This window comes from Solanum dulcamara, chromosome 1 (genome assembly GCF_947179165.1).
Source record: "Solanum dulcamara chromosome 1, daSolDulc1.2, whole genome shotgun sequence".
Lineage (NCBI taxonomy): Eukaryota > Viridiplantae > Streptophyta > Magnoliopsida > Solanales > Solanaceae > Solanum > Solanum dulcamara.
Window position 1 is genome coordinate 13,873,006 of NC_077237.1, and position 16,803 is coordinate 13,889,808.

The 16,803-nt window shown below is 34.7% G+C and overlaps 1 protein-coding gene across 1 annotated transcript; it reads right to left on the bottom strand.

Annotated features, from left to right (window-relative positions):
• Positions 1 to 1,445: 1,445 nt before the first annotated feature.
• On the bottom strand, positions 1,446 to 16,156 carry LOC129891758 (uncharacterized). The gene is made up of 3 exons (XM_055967239.1): positions 15,874 to 16,156; positions 15,013 to 15,246; positions 1,446 to 1,693 (listed from the first exon to the last, which is right to left on the bottom strand). Exons 1-3 carry the CDS (start codon positions 16,154 to 16,156, stop codon positions 1,446 to 1,448), a joined length of 765 nt encoding a protein of 254 aa, XP_055823214.1.
• Between the last annotated feature and the right edge of the window lie 647 nt (positions 16,157 to 16,803).

A 16,803-nucleotide genomic window follows, 5' to 3' on the forward strand; every position in this document is an offset into this window, starting at 1 on the left:
GGAAACCATATCCAAACTATATATGTGTCGGATGTGACACCCGTTGACACCAAATTTTGGCCTGATATTTTTAAAGTTCATACTTTTAAGTACTTTTTTTGCTAAATAGTTCAAAAGTGTATTTTTTATAATTTTAATTCAAATTTATTGATAATTATCCTTATTTCTCAAAAAGCATTAGGATTTTTATCAGTTTATTTTATTTTATTTTAATTATAGCTATTTTTTTTATCACTGTTAGTTAATTTGCATTGTTACATGCCATTTGTTATATTTGTTCGTATTCATTTTAGTATTTTTAGCACAGTCTAGGAATACATTAAAATACAGATAAATATTAAATTTTCTTCATAATTTTACCTACCCTACTAATTACACAAAATTTTACCTACCCCATCACACAAAAATTTTCACACAATTTTACCTACCCCACTAATCACACAAAAATTTCCTCACAATTCTACCTACCCCACTAATTACACAAAATTTTTACTATTCTTCACCAAACACTCAACACTCATCTTTCCTTAAAGAAAACCCCTTTCTCTCCCTCCAGAACCACCACCTCTCCCTGGTCTCAATGCTCCACCATGAGCTTCGACGCAGTAGACTGACAACAACATAACAACTAGCGAAATACTAGCTCTAAGGTCTAAGCTCCGGCATGCCTCCTTCCCCGGTGAACTAGGAACTAGAAGTTCTCTGCACTCTGTCCCATTTTTCGGCCAGATCTAGAGGGAATACTCCATCTCTAGCAAATGCCGATGAATTCTTTTACCCCATTTATTTTGTTTGTTCTTAATTAAGTTTATAGGTCTCCGATGACCTCTGTGTTGTGTGTTTTCAGGGTAGCTTCATTTTTTAATTTTTTTTTAATTATTTGTGAGAATGTGCTATCATTATTACTACATTTCTTAAATTAAACTTGATGTGATGTTGAATTTTCAGGTGGTTGGTGTATTATTTTCTTTTTGATTATTATTATTATTATTATTATTATTATTATTGTTGTTGTTGTTATTATGCACTGCTCTATTTTTTGTTGTTGATTATTCTTATTATTAATTATTATATTCATTTGGTGATTAACTGTACATTGCCTTCTTTGTGTTGTTGATTTATTTTATTATTATGATTACGTATTGTTTTTTTATTTGTTGTTTATTTTATTCTTATCATTATTGGTGGACTAAAAGTTTTATTGACTTGTTCGAGCTTCTCGGCAATTTTCTCTATTTCTGACTCTGTTACAAATGCCTTAGATTGTTTTATGTCTTTACTGCTTTACTATAGTTACTACGTTAATCATTTTGCATTAAATTAGCCAATGAAAGAATCTCTCCATCGATTTTTGAGGCCTCTCCATTTTAAAAGACGAAAATTTTAATTTAACTTTACATTATATATTATATATTACAAGTTGAAATTGGCCGATGAATAAATTATCATCGATTTTCAAGGCCTCCCATGTTCATAAGATGAATTGTTTTGTCGTCGTCGTCGTCATCATCATCATCATCCTCATCGGTATCATCATCATCGTTGTCATCATCGTCGTCATAGTCGTCATCGTCATCATCGTCGTCGTCATCATCATCGTGATCATGATTATCATCATTATCCTCATCATCATTACTAACACTTTTACTAAGTATTTTTACAGGTACCAACCCAGAGATACTTCCCGAAGAAGCTATTTGAATAATTTTTGAATAATAATTTTAATTCATTATTATGTATATTATCGATGTTAGTCAAGTATTAGGTCATTTCCTATATTATTGTTTTACTTTATTTTTGTGTATTTTTCATTGTTTATTACAGGTACCAACCCAGCGTTACTTTATTTTTGTGTATATTTTATTGTTTATTACATGTACCAACCCAGAGTTACTTTATTTTTGTGTATATTTCATTATTTATTATATTTGTTATTTCAATTTTAAAAAAAGAATTCAGTCGGGACCCACAATTGTGGATTCTGAAGGATGCTAATACCTTCTCTTCGGGATCACTTGAACTCCTTACCTAGAATCTATAGGTTTCATAGATATTTTTGTAAATAATTAATTGATTCCTAATTATCCTAAAATTAGGTGGCAACTCCTTAAATTAAACTTTTTCTTAATTTTTTTAAAAACAATTAAATTATTTTCTTACGTGTCCCATAATGTTGCACCTTATTTGCAAAAATAGGGATGTAACGACACCCGATCCAATATACGTGTTGGAACGTGACACCTGATCCTATATATGTGTCGAAATGTGACACCCGATCCAATATATGTGTCAGAACGTGACACCCGATCTAATATATGTGTCAGAATGTGACATTCGATCCAATATCACAATCACAACCACAATCACAGTCCATAATAAATAGTTCACATACTTGCACAATCAAGTAACAGGCTCATTGCATGCGGTTGTTCACAAATTGGTTTCATTCTATCTTTCCTTTCATTAACAATCTTTCATCAAACCTTCTTTAGTCAAGGCATCACTTTTAGTCGAGCAAGTTCAAGATTATAGATTTCACGGTGTTGGAATTATAGACCAATCACAATATATCAATCACTCAAGCACAATAATTAAATGCATGGTAGACATCACAACATTACTCAAAAACTATTAAGAGTTTTTCTATGATATAGACTAAACCATAACCTACAACCACATGTAATCAAATAGGTTCATGGCAAGAGACTATCAACACTAAGTCATTCACATTCATCATTTATTTCATGATTCAGATTACTCAAGTAATTCATAGGGAATAATCAGCATAAACACACATAGTTATTGTATAAACACATCCCTCTATATACATCAATAGCCCATAATCCCCAAGTCTCAAGATTCCGTTATAACCCAGCTATTGTCTACACTTAATCTCACAAGAATCATTGGCTTTCTAAATAATTTCACCAAGATTAACATTCAAAGATTAGAGCTTTATCACTAGTCAGATAATAATCATGATCCACAAGATACATTACCACTCTAAACATGTAACACCCTAATTTTTTTTTGCCAAGACTCAAACCATTCTTCATATACGTATAGACTCAAACTAAATGACTTCTAATTATATATATGAGCTAGAATTAATTATTAAGTATTTTAAGTATATTAGATGTGGTTTAGGGTCATAAGGGATCGCTAACACCAAGCCAAGTCCAAAGAATTTGTATCGGTTAAGTTTTCGAATGAGTCCGTATAAGGGTCAACTTCAAACGACCATATCTACTAGAATATAACGAATTGGTTAGCTCATTACCTATCACATTAAATGTCTTTGAGTTTTCTTTTCAATGCTGCCAAGATTACATTTTTTGAAGTTCGGAGTAAAATTTTATGTTCAGTTAACCAGAAAGGTGCGCGACCAGTCCGAGTCGCGGACTTTACCAATTTTGCTTCAACTTAAATTTTTTAAAAAAAACTATAGGGGAACAACTCCGCGACGCGTACTTGTTCCACCCTACAAATTTCTACCAGTTTTCAATTTTTGGAAGGGGCTTTTCGATCTTTTCTCCATCTTTTCCAAGTATAACCCTAGCTATTTTGGGACAAAAAAAATTAGTTCTCTCATAATATCCAAGGAGGTTTTCCTCTAATTTACCTTAGGAGATTTGATAGAAGAGACTATAAAGGAGAAGAAGAGCTAAGATACAGGCTCTTCAATCCATGTCTTTGATTTTTGGTGAGATAATCTTCATTTTCAGGTATGTAAGGCTAATCACAACATTGGACTGATTTCGTCCTCATGATCTACATCTTCATTGATTCGAGTTGAGTTGAGTTTGAGGTTCCATGAGTTGATTTCTTGAGTTATTTATAATTTCTATTGAGTTTTGTATATAAATTCATATGTATTAATGATGTTTTTGAGTTGAATTTTATTGAGAGTATGGATTTATGTATTCATTCACATGAACCCAAAATGAGATTTCATTTTTGTCATAATTTGTCTTGAGGTTGAGATTGATGGTTTTTCATGTATAGCTAAAATATTGCTTTCAAAGTGAGGTGATGCATATTTTAATGAGTTTGATAAAATTGAACATAGAGTTAAATGAAGATTTTGGAGCAAGATGTTTGATGATGATGTAAATGATGTTCATCATTAAAAAGTGAAATGGTTGATGAAGATGTAATGAAATGGTTAACGATTGTTGCTTTGGAGTCCTGATGAGTTACAAATGAGTCTTGAAAGGATTACCTAAATGAATAAAGTGATGATTGACATTGATTGAGTTTTCAAAGAAGGTCCAATGAGATCAGATTGATTGAGTTTTTAAAAGAGTCCAATGAGACTAAATGAGTTGATTTGAACTAAGTCCAAAAGAGACTAAATGAGTATTTTGATTATTTTACTCACTGATAGATATGAGCATATTGAGTCTTGGGAGGATTATTGAGCACCAAATTGGGTAAGAGTATAGTCCCTACTCGAATTCCATAAACTACGTAGCCAATATTGGAAAGGATTGAACTATTAAAGTCGGATGTTTTCTATTTCATTGTAATGACATGATAGGACTTGATTGATTATTGGATCCATGATTAGTTAATTCCTTCATACCCTGGAAAAGTATGGATGGACGTGGTAACAACGTCGGCTTGTTGTACATCACTGGCTCATAGGTGATGGTTGTCAGTTGGAGAAACTCCCAAATTGAGTAGATTGTGCATGATATGATTGGTTTGATTGAGATTGTAAATGATTGAGTCAAATTGCAAAACATTGCTAAATTCTAATTTGCATATTTGTGGAGTTGAGTCCTTGAGTTGATTATTGAGTTGATTGAATATTTGGTTGAGTGGTTTGATTGGTATTGTAGATGATTGAGTCGATTTGTAAAATATTTCTAAATTCTAATTCATGTGTCTATTGAGTTGAGTCCTTTGACTTTATTCGTTGAGTATATGATTGGATTGGATGGTATGTGATTGGATTGAATTGGATTGTATATGATTGGATTGGATCGGATTGTATATGATTGGGTTGGATCGAATTGTATATGATTGGATTGGATCGGATTGTATATGATTGGGCTGGATCGAATTGTATATGATTGGATTGGATCGAATTGTATATGATTGAATTGAATTGGATTGTACATGATTGGATTGGATTGTATATGATTTGTCTCTGTCTAAACCACATTCTTACCTTACACTTATGACACCTTGATTGAGTCTCTCTTATTTTTCTGATTTGAGATATTTGGACTTATATTATTCTACCATGATGTATGTTTAATTATGCCATATTATATATTCTTACATTTCACGTACTGATGGCCATTGGACCTGTATCATTTTATGATGCAGAGAAAGGTTTAAAAGATCATCAATAGGCGCACCGTTGAGGATCTGTTCACACTCAGCTTATTGGTGAGTCCTCCCCTACATTCGGAGTATACCACTTATGTTATTTTTGCATTGAGTTTAGTCTTTTCATTATGATTTGAGGTAGCTATGAACTTATCATTGGAACCAATTAGATAGTAGTGATAGAGGCTTCATAGACTAGATAGTGATGGATCAATTGAGTATTTTATTTTCTTAAATTTTTGTTGTCAAAATATTTAATGACATAGATTGAAGCTTGATTTGTTGGCCCATGACCTTTATTCCTTGAGCTACATTGTTGATTGGAATTGCCCACTTAATTACCTCTTTATTTGAAGTCTTCCGCTGATTGAATGAATGAAAGGATGTGTGATCAGCTCAAGTGGTTCGCTTGGGAGCCAGTAATGGTTTCTGAGTGCCGGCCACGTCTAGGGTACCCTCCCGGGGCGTGACAATTGGATTGTATATGATTGGTCTCTTTCTAAACCATATTCTTCCTTTTGACTTATGACACCTTGATTGAGTCTCTCTTATCTTTCTGATTTAAGATATCTGAACTGGTATTATTCTACCTTGATGCATGTTTCATTCTTTCATATTACATACTTATACATTCCACGTACCGACGTCCATTTGGACCTGCATCATTTCATGATACAGAGACAGGTTTAAGAGATCATCAATAGGCGCACCTTTGAGGATTTGTTCACACTCAGCTTATTGGTGAGTCCTCCCCTACATTCGGAGGATACCACTTATGTTATTCTTGCGTTGAGTTTAGTCTTTTCATTCTGATTTGAGGTATCCATGAACCTGTCATTGACACCAATTAAATAGTAGTGATAGAGGCTTCATAGACTAGATATTGATGTATTGATTGAGTATTTTATTTCCTTGAATTGTTCTTGTCAGACTATTTAATGACATAGATTGGAGTTCGATTTGTTGGCCCATGACCTTTCTTCCTTAAGCTAAATTATTGATTGGAATTGTCTACTTTTAAGTCTTCCGCTGATTGAATGAATGAACGGATGTGTGATCAGGCCAAGTGGTTCTCTTGGGAGCCAGTAATGATTTCTGAGTGTCAGCCACATCTAGGGTACCCTCCCGAGGCATGACAAACTTGGTATTGACAGTCATTTAACCATTTAGATTCCATGTCTGAAGGCCTAGACATGAAATCTCCCATTAATCTACATTATATTAAGCAATGTGAACGAATTTATAACTACTAAATTAAGAAAACCTAGCCCGCCTCGGCGCCAAACAATTGTAGAAGGATTATAGCATGATCCCTGAATTTCGGAGGGAGAAACTATGGATACGGGCCTAAAATCTGTGGTTGTAGCCTTCCTTGCGCTACAAATCTCTTCTTCCTTTCTCTCCAAGTCTAGAGTAGCTTTTTGGGGGATTCTAGGGTAACCTTCATCTATTTTGGCACTTAAGGGAAGAGGGAGTTAATAAAAATATGCCATTTTTTTACTCTGTCTCGTCGAATCCCGCTCTGGCGGCCTAAATTCCGCCACAGCGGCCCAACACAGATAGTGCTTAGTAAAATGGGCATAACTCTTTACTCCGAACTCCAAATGAGGCAAAATCAGTGGCGTTGGAAAGAAGAGTCATGGAAATTTAATTGGATAGGTCATAGGCCACCTAATTCATTATAGGCTGAGAGATATGGTCCTTTGAAGTTGACCCTAGTTTAAACTCAAGTTAGAAACTAAAGCGGAAAAAGACTTTCAACTTAACTTTATGCTAGGGGCATTGTACGACCTTAATTCACAACTAATGCACTCACATACCAAGGAATTGATCCTAGTCATATGACAAATAAGATTCGTATACATTTACCGCAGATATTTTTAGTGACAACGGGCTAGATCGTTACAGAGTCGGATATGCAGAATAGAGATCCATAGCTTTTTGACAGTTCAAGTGTTTTTCTTTATCCGAATGAATGTTTGTTTAAGTGGTAAATAATGTGTTGATCTGTACGATTATTTTTAGTGTTTGATCCCTTTTCCCGTAAAAGACCCTTCTCATAGATTTATTAGGTGAATTTTGACTTGTGGGGATGGGTGTTAGGGTTCCCAATTTAATCAGATGCATATCGAAAAAAAATCAAATTCTAGAATTTTGAGAAATAAAAATTTAACCAAAGTGAACAAAATGGGTAAACGAACTTAGAATCAAACAAGTATTGCTTACTCTTTCAAGCTTGTCGGTATAATGCATGATCACATGAAAACTTCTTTTCACTATTTTCTATTTTCCCCTTTTGCCTTGGCTCATTTTTAAAAAGATAGTGTTTGACAACAAAATGGCCACTACTTTATTTTTTGACATGTTCGTTTCTTTCTTTTTAGTATCATGACTCTCAACACAGGATAAGTAGTGTGAATAATGAGTAATATGCTATATTAAGAAAACACATATAATACAAGTTTTATTTATGGATAATATATTTATCACACATTTTAATAAACTAATAATACATTGTGTTGATTTCTTACTAAACAGACATAATATATTTTAAAACATCTATAATACATTTATATTACATGCGTAATTCACTTTTAATACATATCAAATTTATCATTGTATTGCTACAGATGATAATAATTAAAAAGTAACACTAAAATCAATAATTATTTATTAAAAAATGTTCGCCCAAGTAATTTTTCCGTGAATAAATCAGTAATGGTTGCATGTGATGATATGAATATGATCTCTTCATGTTTTATCGAAGGTATTTTTGGTATTAACCCCGTAATCAGTATGGGGAATTTTGGTTATTTTAGAGAGCATTTTTCTTTTAAATAAATTTTTATACAGAATAAATTCTAATTATTCAGGATCTCAATACAAATATCAAACATCGAATAGAAAATATAATAAAAGTTCTTGGAAGAAAAGTTTACCTTTTTAAGGATAGAGTTTGTTGAATTCAATGCAAATATTTTAAGGCGTTTCATTCGTGAATAAAGGGGAAGAGTTCCACCAACTGCTCTGCTAGCATTGTGATTTGGAATGATTCATTTATTAATGGTCCAAAGTCATGTTTCTATTGCAAAATTCAAATGATAGGTCCAATATGGTATTTGTCTACTCAGTGGTCAATTAAACAATTAATTAATTCATGCTCCAAATATTCAATTTCACAAGATCTAGTACTTTTGGTACTATGATTGACAAAATGAAACATACATTCAAGTACATTATTTATTTAAATTTATTTTATACTAAACCGAAAAATATTTTAAACTTAAAATTGAATTACTAAAATATGAAGATATACTTTGACAAACAGAACTATAATTTTAGACACCACACATTCACAACTATAAATGACGTTGTCAAAGTGTCTCTATTAGAGAGAGTTATAAACTTCACTCTATGAATTTCAGAGGATTTCTTTCTCAATTATGAATCCGGGCTTACTACTTGAATCACGAAAGGCATATTTTCACTATCTATTTAATAAAAAATGCTCACTATGAAATCATAAAAGATTCTAAGTGTAACTTTATATGCAAGACGTATTTATTAATTTGATATAAATATTATATTTAAAGAAGGTTTACAATCACAAAGAGTTAAGATAACCAGGCATCGCGAACGCGTGGCAAAGAGTAACTCTATTTTTCTTTCTCTTAGAAAATATCGAAACTTTGTTCTTTTTCTCTATTAATTTCAGCAAATTTGGCACCAACTTGATGTGAGTAGTGACGTTGGGTTTGCAGTTTGAGTTTTTCGTTCTTTCTTGCATGAAGTTTACCAAGTGTTGTTATGGTCACATGAAAACTTCCTCACAATTTCCTTTTTTCTTCTTTTGCCTTGACTCATTTGAAAAAGATAAAAAAAGATAATGTTTGACGACAAGATGACACTACTTAGTTTCTTGGCATTTTCGTTTCTTTCTTTTTAGTATCGTAACCGTCAACAAGGGACAAGTAGTGTGAATCAACCAGTAAGGATTGTGATGGTATAGATAAATCCTCTTCAACGTATTATTAGAGGTATTTAATTTTGAAATAGACCATTTAGAGATTGTTTTTCAATTAAACAAATCTTATGCAGAATGAATTTGGATTAATCAAGATCTCAATACGAATATTCAACACTAGTACTTGCCAAAAAATAAGAAAAATTGATTGGAAGAAAAGTTTGGATGTGGCTCCTCTCCATTACTTTCTCTCCATTTCCTCAAGTACACGTTTAGATGAGTGACACTTGTCTAATATAATTTTTAAAGTTCAAGACTAAATTAATTTAACAAATATTTTAACTATGATTAAAATATTAAATTTGAAAACCGCTTTTTAATTATAGTATGCAATATCAATCTCCCCACATATTTTGACACTCATTAATTTCAATTTGTAAATTTTACACTGAAAAATCAATAAATTCAAAGTTCGTTAATATTTTAAAAAGTTAACTAAATTTAATAGCATCAAATTAATATTACTATCACATTACTTTTTGCTAGTTGTCCTTCTTAGCTTAAACTAAATTAAATGGAAGAGAATTAATCAAAATACTATCTGCAACACCCCTCAAAATATTTCCCTAAGATTCGGACCCTTCTTGTATTCGGGTAGGGTCTAACTCGAGTATTGTGGAGCATTTGCATGAGTTAAGACGAGTCCTTGAGGAATTGAGGAGTGTTGGAGGTGATGTGGGATCACAGAGGACCCCTAGGACCAAGCTGAGTCCAAAAGATCCGTCGTGGCTAAGCTTTAGGACGAGTTCATAAAAGGGATCGACTTCTAAGGACCCTATCTTTTGAAAGACGACGATTTGGGTGGCCCACGACCTATCAAATTAAAGGTCGTCGAGTCTTCTTTCCAACACCACTAAGAATGTAATTTTTGGAGTTCGGAGTCGAAAGATATGACGATCCTAAGATGAACTAGCACAACAGAGTTTTCAGGCTTGGGTTGCAATTGCTGGAAAACTGGGCTTGGCGCCGTAGTGGCGCGACGCTCCACTATCGCGCCAGAAACATGCCTCAGTAGTTTGGGCTCTAGCGCGGCACGCCACTAAAAGGTGTGCAGGGTTTTTCAAGCCAAATTTCCAAAACCCAAAACCTTTGGCCTTGGCGCTATAAGGGCGCGACGCGCCACTATCGCGCCAGAAATATGCCTCAGTAGTTTGGTCCTTGGCGCGGCGCACCACTAAAAGTTGTGCAGATTTTTAGGCATAATTGGCCTTGGCGATGTAAGGGCGCGACGCGCCACTATCGCGCCAAAGGCATTTTTGGCCTATTTTTCAGAATTTTGGAGAAAGGGTAATTTGGGAATTGCCTAAATTATATATTCACAAGCCTTGAGCTTTTTTGGACCATTTTCTTCAGCCCCCACTCTCTCTCTAAAAGCCCTAGAAAATCTCTCTCTCTCTCTCTCTTCTTCTTCTTCTTCCTCTCCAAATCCTTCTCCAACAAGAAGAGTTCCAAGAGCTTCAAGGTTTGATTTTTCCATTGAAGACCCAACCACAAGGTTTTCTTTAAGTCTTCACTAAGGTATGTAAGGCTATCTAAAACATGGGTTGAGTCCACCCATGTGCCCTACTCTTGCTTTGAGGTTAGATGTTCATGAAAATAGAGTTTCTTGGTATGGTTTATGTTTGTATGAACTTTGTCCCCTATTTATTTGACTCTATATGTGTTGATGTTGTTGAGCCAAGAAGTTCCTAAAATGAGCCTTTATGTGAGTATGATTTGATAAAGATGAGATGTTGAATATGTCTTATTGACCTTTTTAATTATTTAGTTTGTGATAAAGAAAGTTATTTTCTTAAAAATGTTGTCGATTTTAAAATGTCGATTTAAAGTCTTGAAGTTGTGATGAGTCACAAAGATTTCTCAAATGGATGGAGGTAATGATTGATTATATCTATATGTTGCTATAAATGTGCATTTAAATTTCTTTTGAAGAGATGATTGAGATTGATCGAATAGTACGATTGGAAGAGATTCGATCGTGATAGAGTTTATGAGTTGACAAGGTTGTAATGAGACTTGTCGATATGAGTTGATTGAGTTGATTGGATGGAGTTTTATGAGCATTGAGTCTTGGGAGGAGTATCGAGCACCGAATTGGACAAGAGTATAGTCCATACTCGAACCCAATACCTGTGTTGCCAAACATAGGGGGGATTGAACCGTTAAAGTCGGATGCTTCCCTGAGAGTTTTTGTCCTGAAATTATAGGACTTGATTGGATTGGATCCATGATTGGTTGACTCGTTCATGCCCTAGCAAAGTATGAACGGACGCGGCAACAACGTTGGCTTGTTGTATGTCACTGGCTCATAAGTGATGGTTGTCGGATAAGAAAAACTCCCAAATAGGTCTTGATAGTACTCTGAGTCAGACTGAGTTGAATGATATGTGATTGGTCCCGTCTAAATCATATTCTTGTTTAGACTTAGGACATTTGAGTGAGTTGTCTTGTATATATATATATATATATATGAGTTGAGATTCCGAGTTGACTGATTCTTCCTTGATGTTTGTTGTATTCGGCCATTTTACATACTCGTACATTCCATGTACTGACGCCATTTGGCCTGCATCGTTTCATGATGCAGAGACAGGTACTAGAGATCATCAACCGGCGCTCCATTGAAGATCCACATACACTCTCAGCTAGTTGGTGAGTCCTCCTAGTTTTCGGAGGATGTTGAGCCTTCTTGTACAGTTTTGTTGTCATTTCCTTTATTTTGATCGTTGGTAGCCATGGACTTGTCATTGGCACCTCTTAGACTTTGATAGAGGCTTCATAGACTGGAGTGTGGGGAGGTTGACTGTTATTTTGAGGAGTCTTATTATATTATTTTGTTGGGTTGAAAATGCTTGGCCTTCGGTCTCCATATATGAACAATATTTTATTAATTGAGTTTTCCGCTAAGAGAATGTGATTAAATGAATGTGTGACTGGACCAGGTGGTTCGTTCGGAGGTCAGAAATGGCCTTCGAGTGCCGGCCACGCCTAGGGTACCCTCTCGGGGCGTGACACTATCACAGATAATTTCATTACGCTAATTTACTTTTTATATGTCGATTGAAAATTAGAACTATTATTTCATCTCCAGTGTTACTCCCCTCATATGTTCTTTAATTCAATTTTGAGACTAATTTAGACTAATTTTTAAATCAATTTCCTAAAATTTATTATCACTAAACATTTTTCTTATTCATACAGATTTAGGGAAGGAGAGGGGTAGCGAAGTTTACTCATAAAATTTACAAATTAAAATTAATGAGTATCAAAATAAAGTGATTTTCAAATTTAATATTTTAAATATAGTTAAGATGCTTAAATTAATATTATCTTTACCTTTAAAAATTATATTAGACAAATATCACTTATTTAAGTATATATTTAAGGAGAAGAAGAAAAAGTGTAATGAAGATGAGTCAAACCCGAAAAGTTTACCTTTTTAGGAATAGATTTTGTTGAATTGAATGCAAACATTTTAAGGCGTTTATCAATGGTCCAAAGTCTGTTTCTGTTGCTAAATTATTATGATATGTCCAATATGGTACTTGTCTACTCGGTGGTCAATTAAACAATTAATTAATTCATGTTCTAAATATTTAAATTCGCAAGATCTAGTACTTTTGTTAGTATAATTGACAAAAGAAAATATACATTGATCAAGAACATCTTTTTATTTACTTATACTATACTATATACTAATAGTGAAAATGCCCTTTTAAGTATAACATTGAATACTTTGACAAACCAAACTATAATTTTAGACACCACTCTTTCACAACTGTAAATGACTGTCAAAGTGTCTCCAATATTGGTTAAGAATTATAAACTCCACGCTATGAGATGTAACTTTATATGCCATACGTATTTATTAATCTGATATAAATACTGTATTTTAATATGTTTTTATCTCTTTTGTGCTTGGCCTTTAAAAAAAGACCTTGTTTACTTTAAAAAAAATATTTTCTTCATTCTAATTTATTTGTCTGATTTTGATTTGAAATGGAGTTTTAGAAAGTAATTAAAGAAAACTGTTGAATTACATGGTCTTTAACTAAAGATATATAAAATGTAGCAAAAGGCAATTAAATATTATAGTCTCAACTAAAGATATGTAAAATGTATCGAAATGCCCTTTAATATTGTAGTTTTAAATATGACAGATACAAAGTTAATTAGACTTAAAGGATTGTCCAAAAGAAAAAAAATATTTTCTTTTAAACGGACTAAAAAAAAGCAAAATAAATAAATTGAAACATGCGCAAACTTTTCTTATATAGTTAATGTTAAATATTTAATGAAATCTAGTATAACCGTTTTGTCGAGATATTATCATCAGTATTTCATATATTCTATTTGTAAGAAATAAGTGTTATATAAATACAACTGAACCCACAAATATGGAGGAGATCAACTTCAGTACCAATGGGTTTGGCTTTTGGTGTATTGTCTTTTATATTAATATAGTAGGAATTATAAAGTCTCACTCTTTGAATCCTATAGGAAACGGGTTTGCCAATCTTAGTCTCAGGTTATGTGGATATATATTTTTTTTTAAAAAAATTGAGTTAGCAAAATATAGGAATTTACGTTCATTATTAGGGGTGTACATGGACCGGGTTGGTTCGGATTTTTTACAAACCAAACCAAACCATTTGTGTCGGGTTATTAAATCTATAAACCAAATCAAACCAATAAAAGTCGGGTTTTTCGATATCAATTTTTCTCGGGTTTTTCGGGTTTTTTCGGGTTTTTCGGGTTTTTCGGGTTACTCGGGTTTTTTGGTTTTTTCGGATTTTTTTGGGTTTCTCATAGTATGAAATAAAAAGCACAGAGCAGTGCTTCTTAAAACGAGTTTTAGTACAAAATATCAACATATAAGATGGAGGCACAACACTGTTTGAAGTTTTAACTTTATAATATAACTTTATAAGATAAGTTTTTTTTGTATATTATTTAAATGGGCTACTCAAGTCCAAATCTAAATGTAAGAAAGAAAACAAAAATTATGAAAAAATTTTAAAAAATATTTATAAATTACATTTTAATAAATATTTTTATGTATAACATAATTTAAAAGTAGTATATATATAATCGGGTCGGTTTGGGTTCGGTTTGACTTTTTTTAGTTAAAACCAAACCAACCCTATAATGGTCGGGTTTTTTTTTCAAACACCAAACCAAGTCAAACCAAACTACTAGTCGGGTTTTTTTTCCGGTTTGGTTCGGTTTGTCGGTTTGGTGCGGTTTATCGGTTTGTCTTGTACAGCCCTATTCATTATCTTCATTTTATTGTTCAAGCATATTTTCCATAATTTTTACATGCACTGCGTGTGTCAAAAAAAAAAAAACTAGAATGAAAACTAATTATGAAATAGTTGAAGCGTATGAGAGGGTAAAGGTTTTCAATGCAAATAATTGTTTTTTTTTGTCTTTTCTTTTTCCTTGGACAATATATTATAACAAGATCTGCTGCTGGTACAGGCCTAGCTGCATGTGGAGCCATGGTGCGGTTGACCTGCGGAGAGGACACTCTCTACACCAGTGATCGAGCTCCCTATTGTCATAACAACCCTGTGGCAGTATACTCGCAACTGGAGGCCAGCTACTCCGATCTAAAGAACCCGACTGAACACTACTTCAGCCCTGACTAGAACTGGCAATAGAGCCACCTTGACGATGCTGGTCACCCTGTGTAGCATGCAACAAAGCCTGGAACATGCGACTGGATTGACCATGCTGGAACCCCTGGCGGGGCCTATCATATGAATCCCTGGGTCTAAATCGGGACCCGCTACGGCTATCATCCTGTCTAGCCCTCTTGCCCCTGCCCCTTTGGGCCTTGCGATGGAGTTGCTCAAGTATGCGGGCGTGGTCGACAACATCTAGAAAGGAGCAGCCCACTGAAACCATAGATTGAGTCTCAATAGGCAGCTATAGCCTCAATCCTTTAACAAAACACTGAACTCTCTCCTCCTTATTAGGTAAAATCATAATGACACGTCAGGAGAGCTCGTGGAATCTAGCTTCATACTCTGACACTGTCATGGAGCTCTTCCCCAACCACAAGAACTGATAACAGGGTTGATCTCTGACGTTCTGTGGGATGAATAGTGTCAAGAAGGCCTCCAAAAACTCTGACCACGACACCGGTGGAGACCCAACTGGCCTGGTCTCTAGATATGAATGCCACAACTATCTGGCCAACCCACCTAACTAATATGTGGTGAAGTTGGCTCCTCGTGACTCTACCAATCCCATAGCCTATAGCCGCTCTCGACAATTAGTGAGGAAATTATGGGTATCCTCCTCGATAGACCTAGAAAACCTCGGTGGTGATAGACGTAGAAGCACCTCGAGCTTTTTCTTCTCTCATAATAGAGTGACACCCTCTAAGCCGTCAGGCTGACCGACAGGTGCCTGTGGCTGTTAAACCTCTAGAGCCGCTGCTGCAGGCTAACCATACTATGCTGGCACGACTATGGCTGCAACTAGGGCCTGCTGCTGCATACCCCTAAGTACGATCAATAGCTGGGTCATGTCTACCTGGACCCCTAGGGCCATAACTAGATCCATAACTAAAGCAGGTGGTGGTTGGACTGGCCTCGGCCCCACCAGCTGAGGGTGAACTAGATCCATCAGCGGCTTCACTTCCAGCTTCAAAGTTTGCTCTGGATCTAGGGCTAGTGCTGCGGCCCTAACATGACCTTGGGGTTGGCCTCTACCCCTAGATTGTGCTTTACCAGCAGGCCAAGGTGCAACACCCCTGGCCGCAGTACCATGCATGTGAGCCATCTTGTCAAAAGAGTGGAACAAGTGAGATTTTATGACACTGATAAGACATACACTGCACGAAAGTGATACAAAAGAAAAAGTATTTCTAAGGACATCTTGTAGCCTCTTGAAGATAAGTCGCGGATGTTTACGCAACGATCCATAGGACTCTTCTAGAAGTTTAGCTCTATACAAGTGAGACCGGTGATCCTGGGTTTGATACCAACTTGTCATGACCCGACTACTCAAGTCATGATGGCAACTATTATAATTCACCGATAGGCAAGCTAACCGATATCTCGAAACTACTAATAATAGGATGTAAAGGTAGAAAACTAACATTCAACTAAAATATCTCAAAACTACTAATAATAGGATGTAAGGGTAGAAAACTAACATTCAACTAAAATAATAACAAACATAACAAGAATCACAAATAAAGAAGCGGAAGCAAGCCAAAACTTTATACAATAAAAAGACCCCTCTCAGAACTGGGAAGTCACATACAGAGCTGCTAACAAAATGAGTACAAGTTCTAAAAATGGACTACAGAGAGAAGAATGTCTCAAAAAGCAAAAGACTAATCAATATACTCACCCTCACCTCTGAATCTAACTATAGCTAGCTCGATGTCAGCACTGGTAGCTGGTGCTCGGACTTGCATCACG

Coding starts and splice junctions, on each gene's coding strand:
- LOC129891758 (XM_055967239.1), bottom strand. CDS start 16,156: ATGGCTCACATGCATGGTACTGCGGCCAGGGGTGTTGCACCTTGGCCT. Junction 15,247..15,873: donor GCTATTGATCGTACTTAGGG/GTATGCAGCAGC, acceptor GCTCCTTTCTAG/ATGTTGTCGACCACGCCCGC. Junction 1,694..15,012: donor TGGCTCTATTGCCAGTTCTA/GTCAGGGCTGAA, acceptor TTATTCAAATAG/CTTCTTCGGGAAGTATCTCT.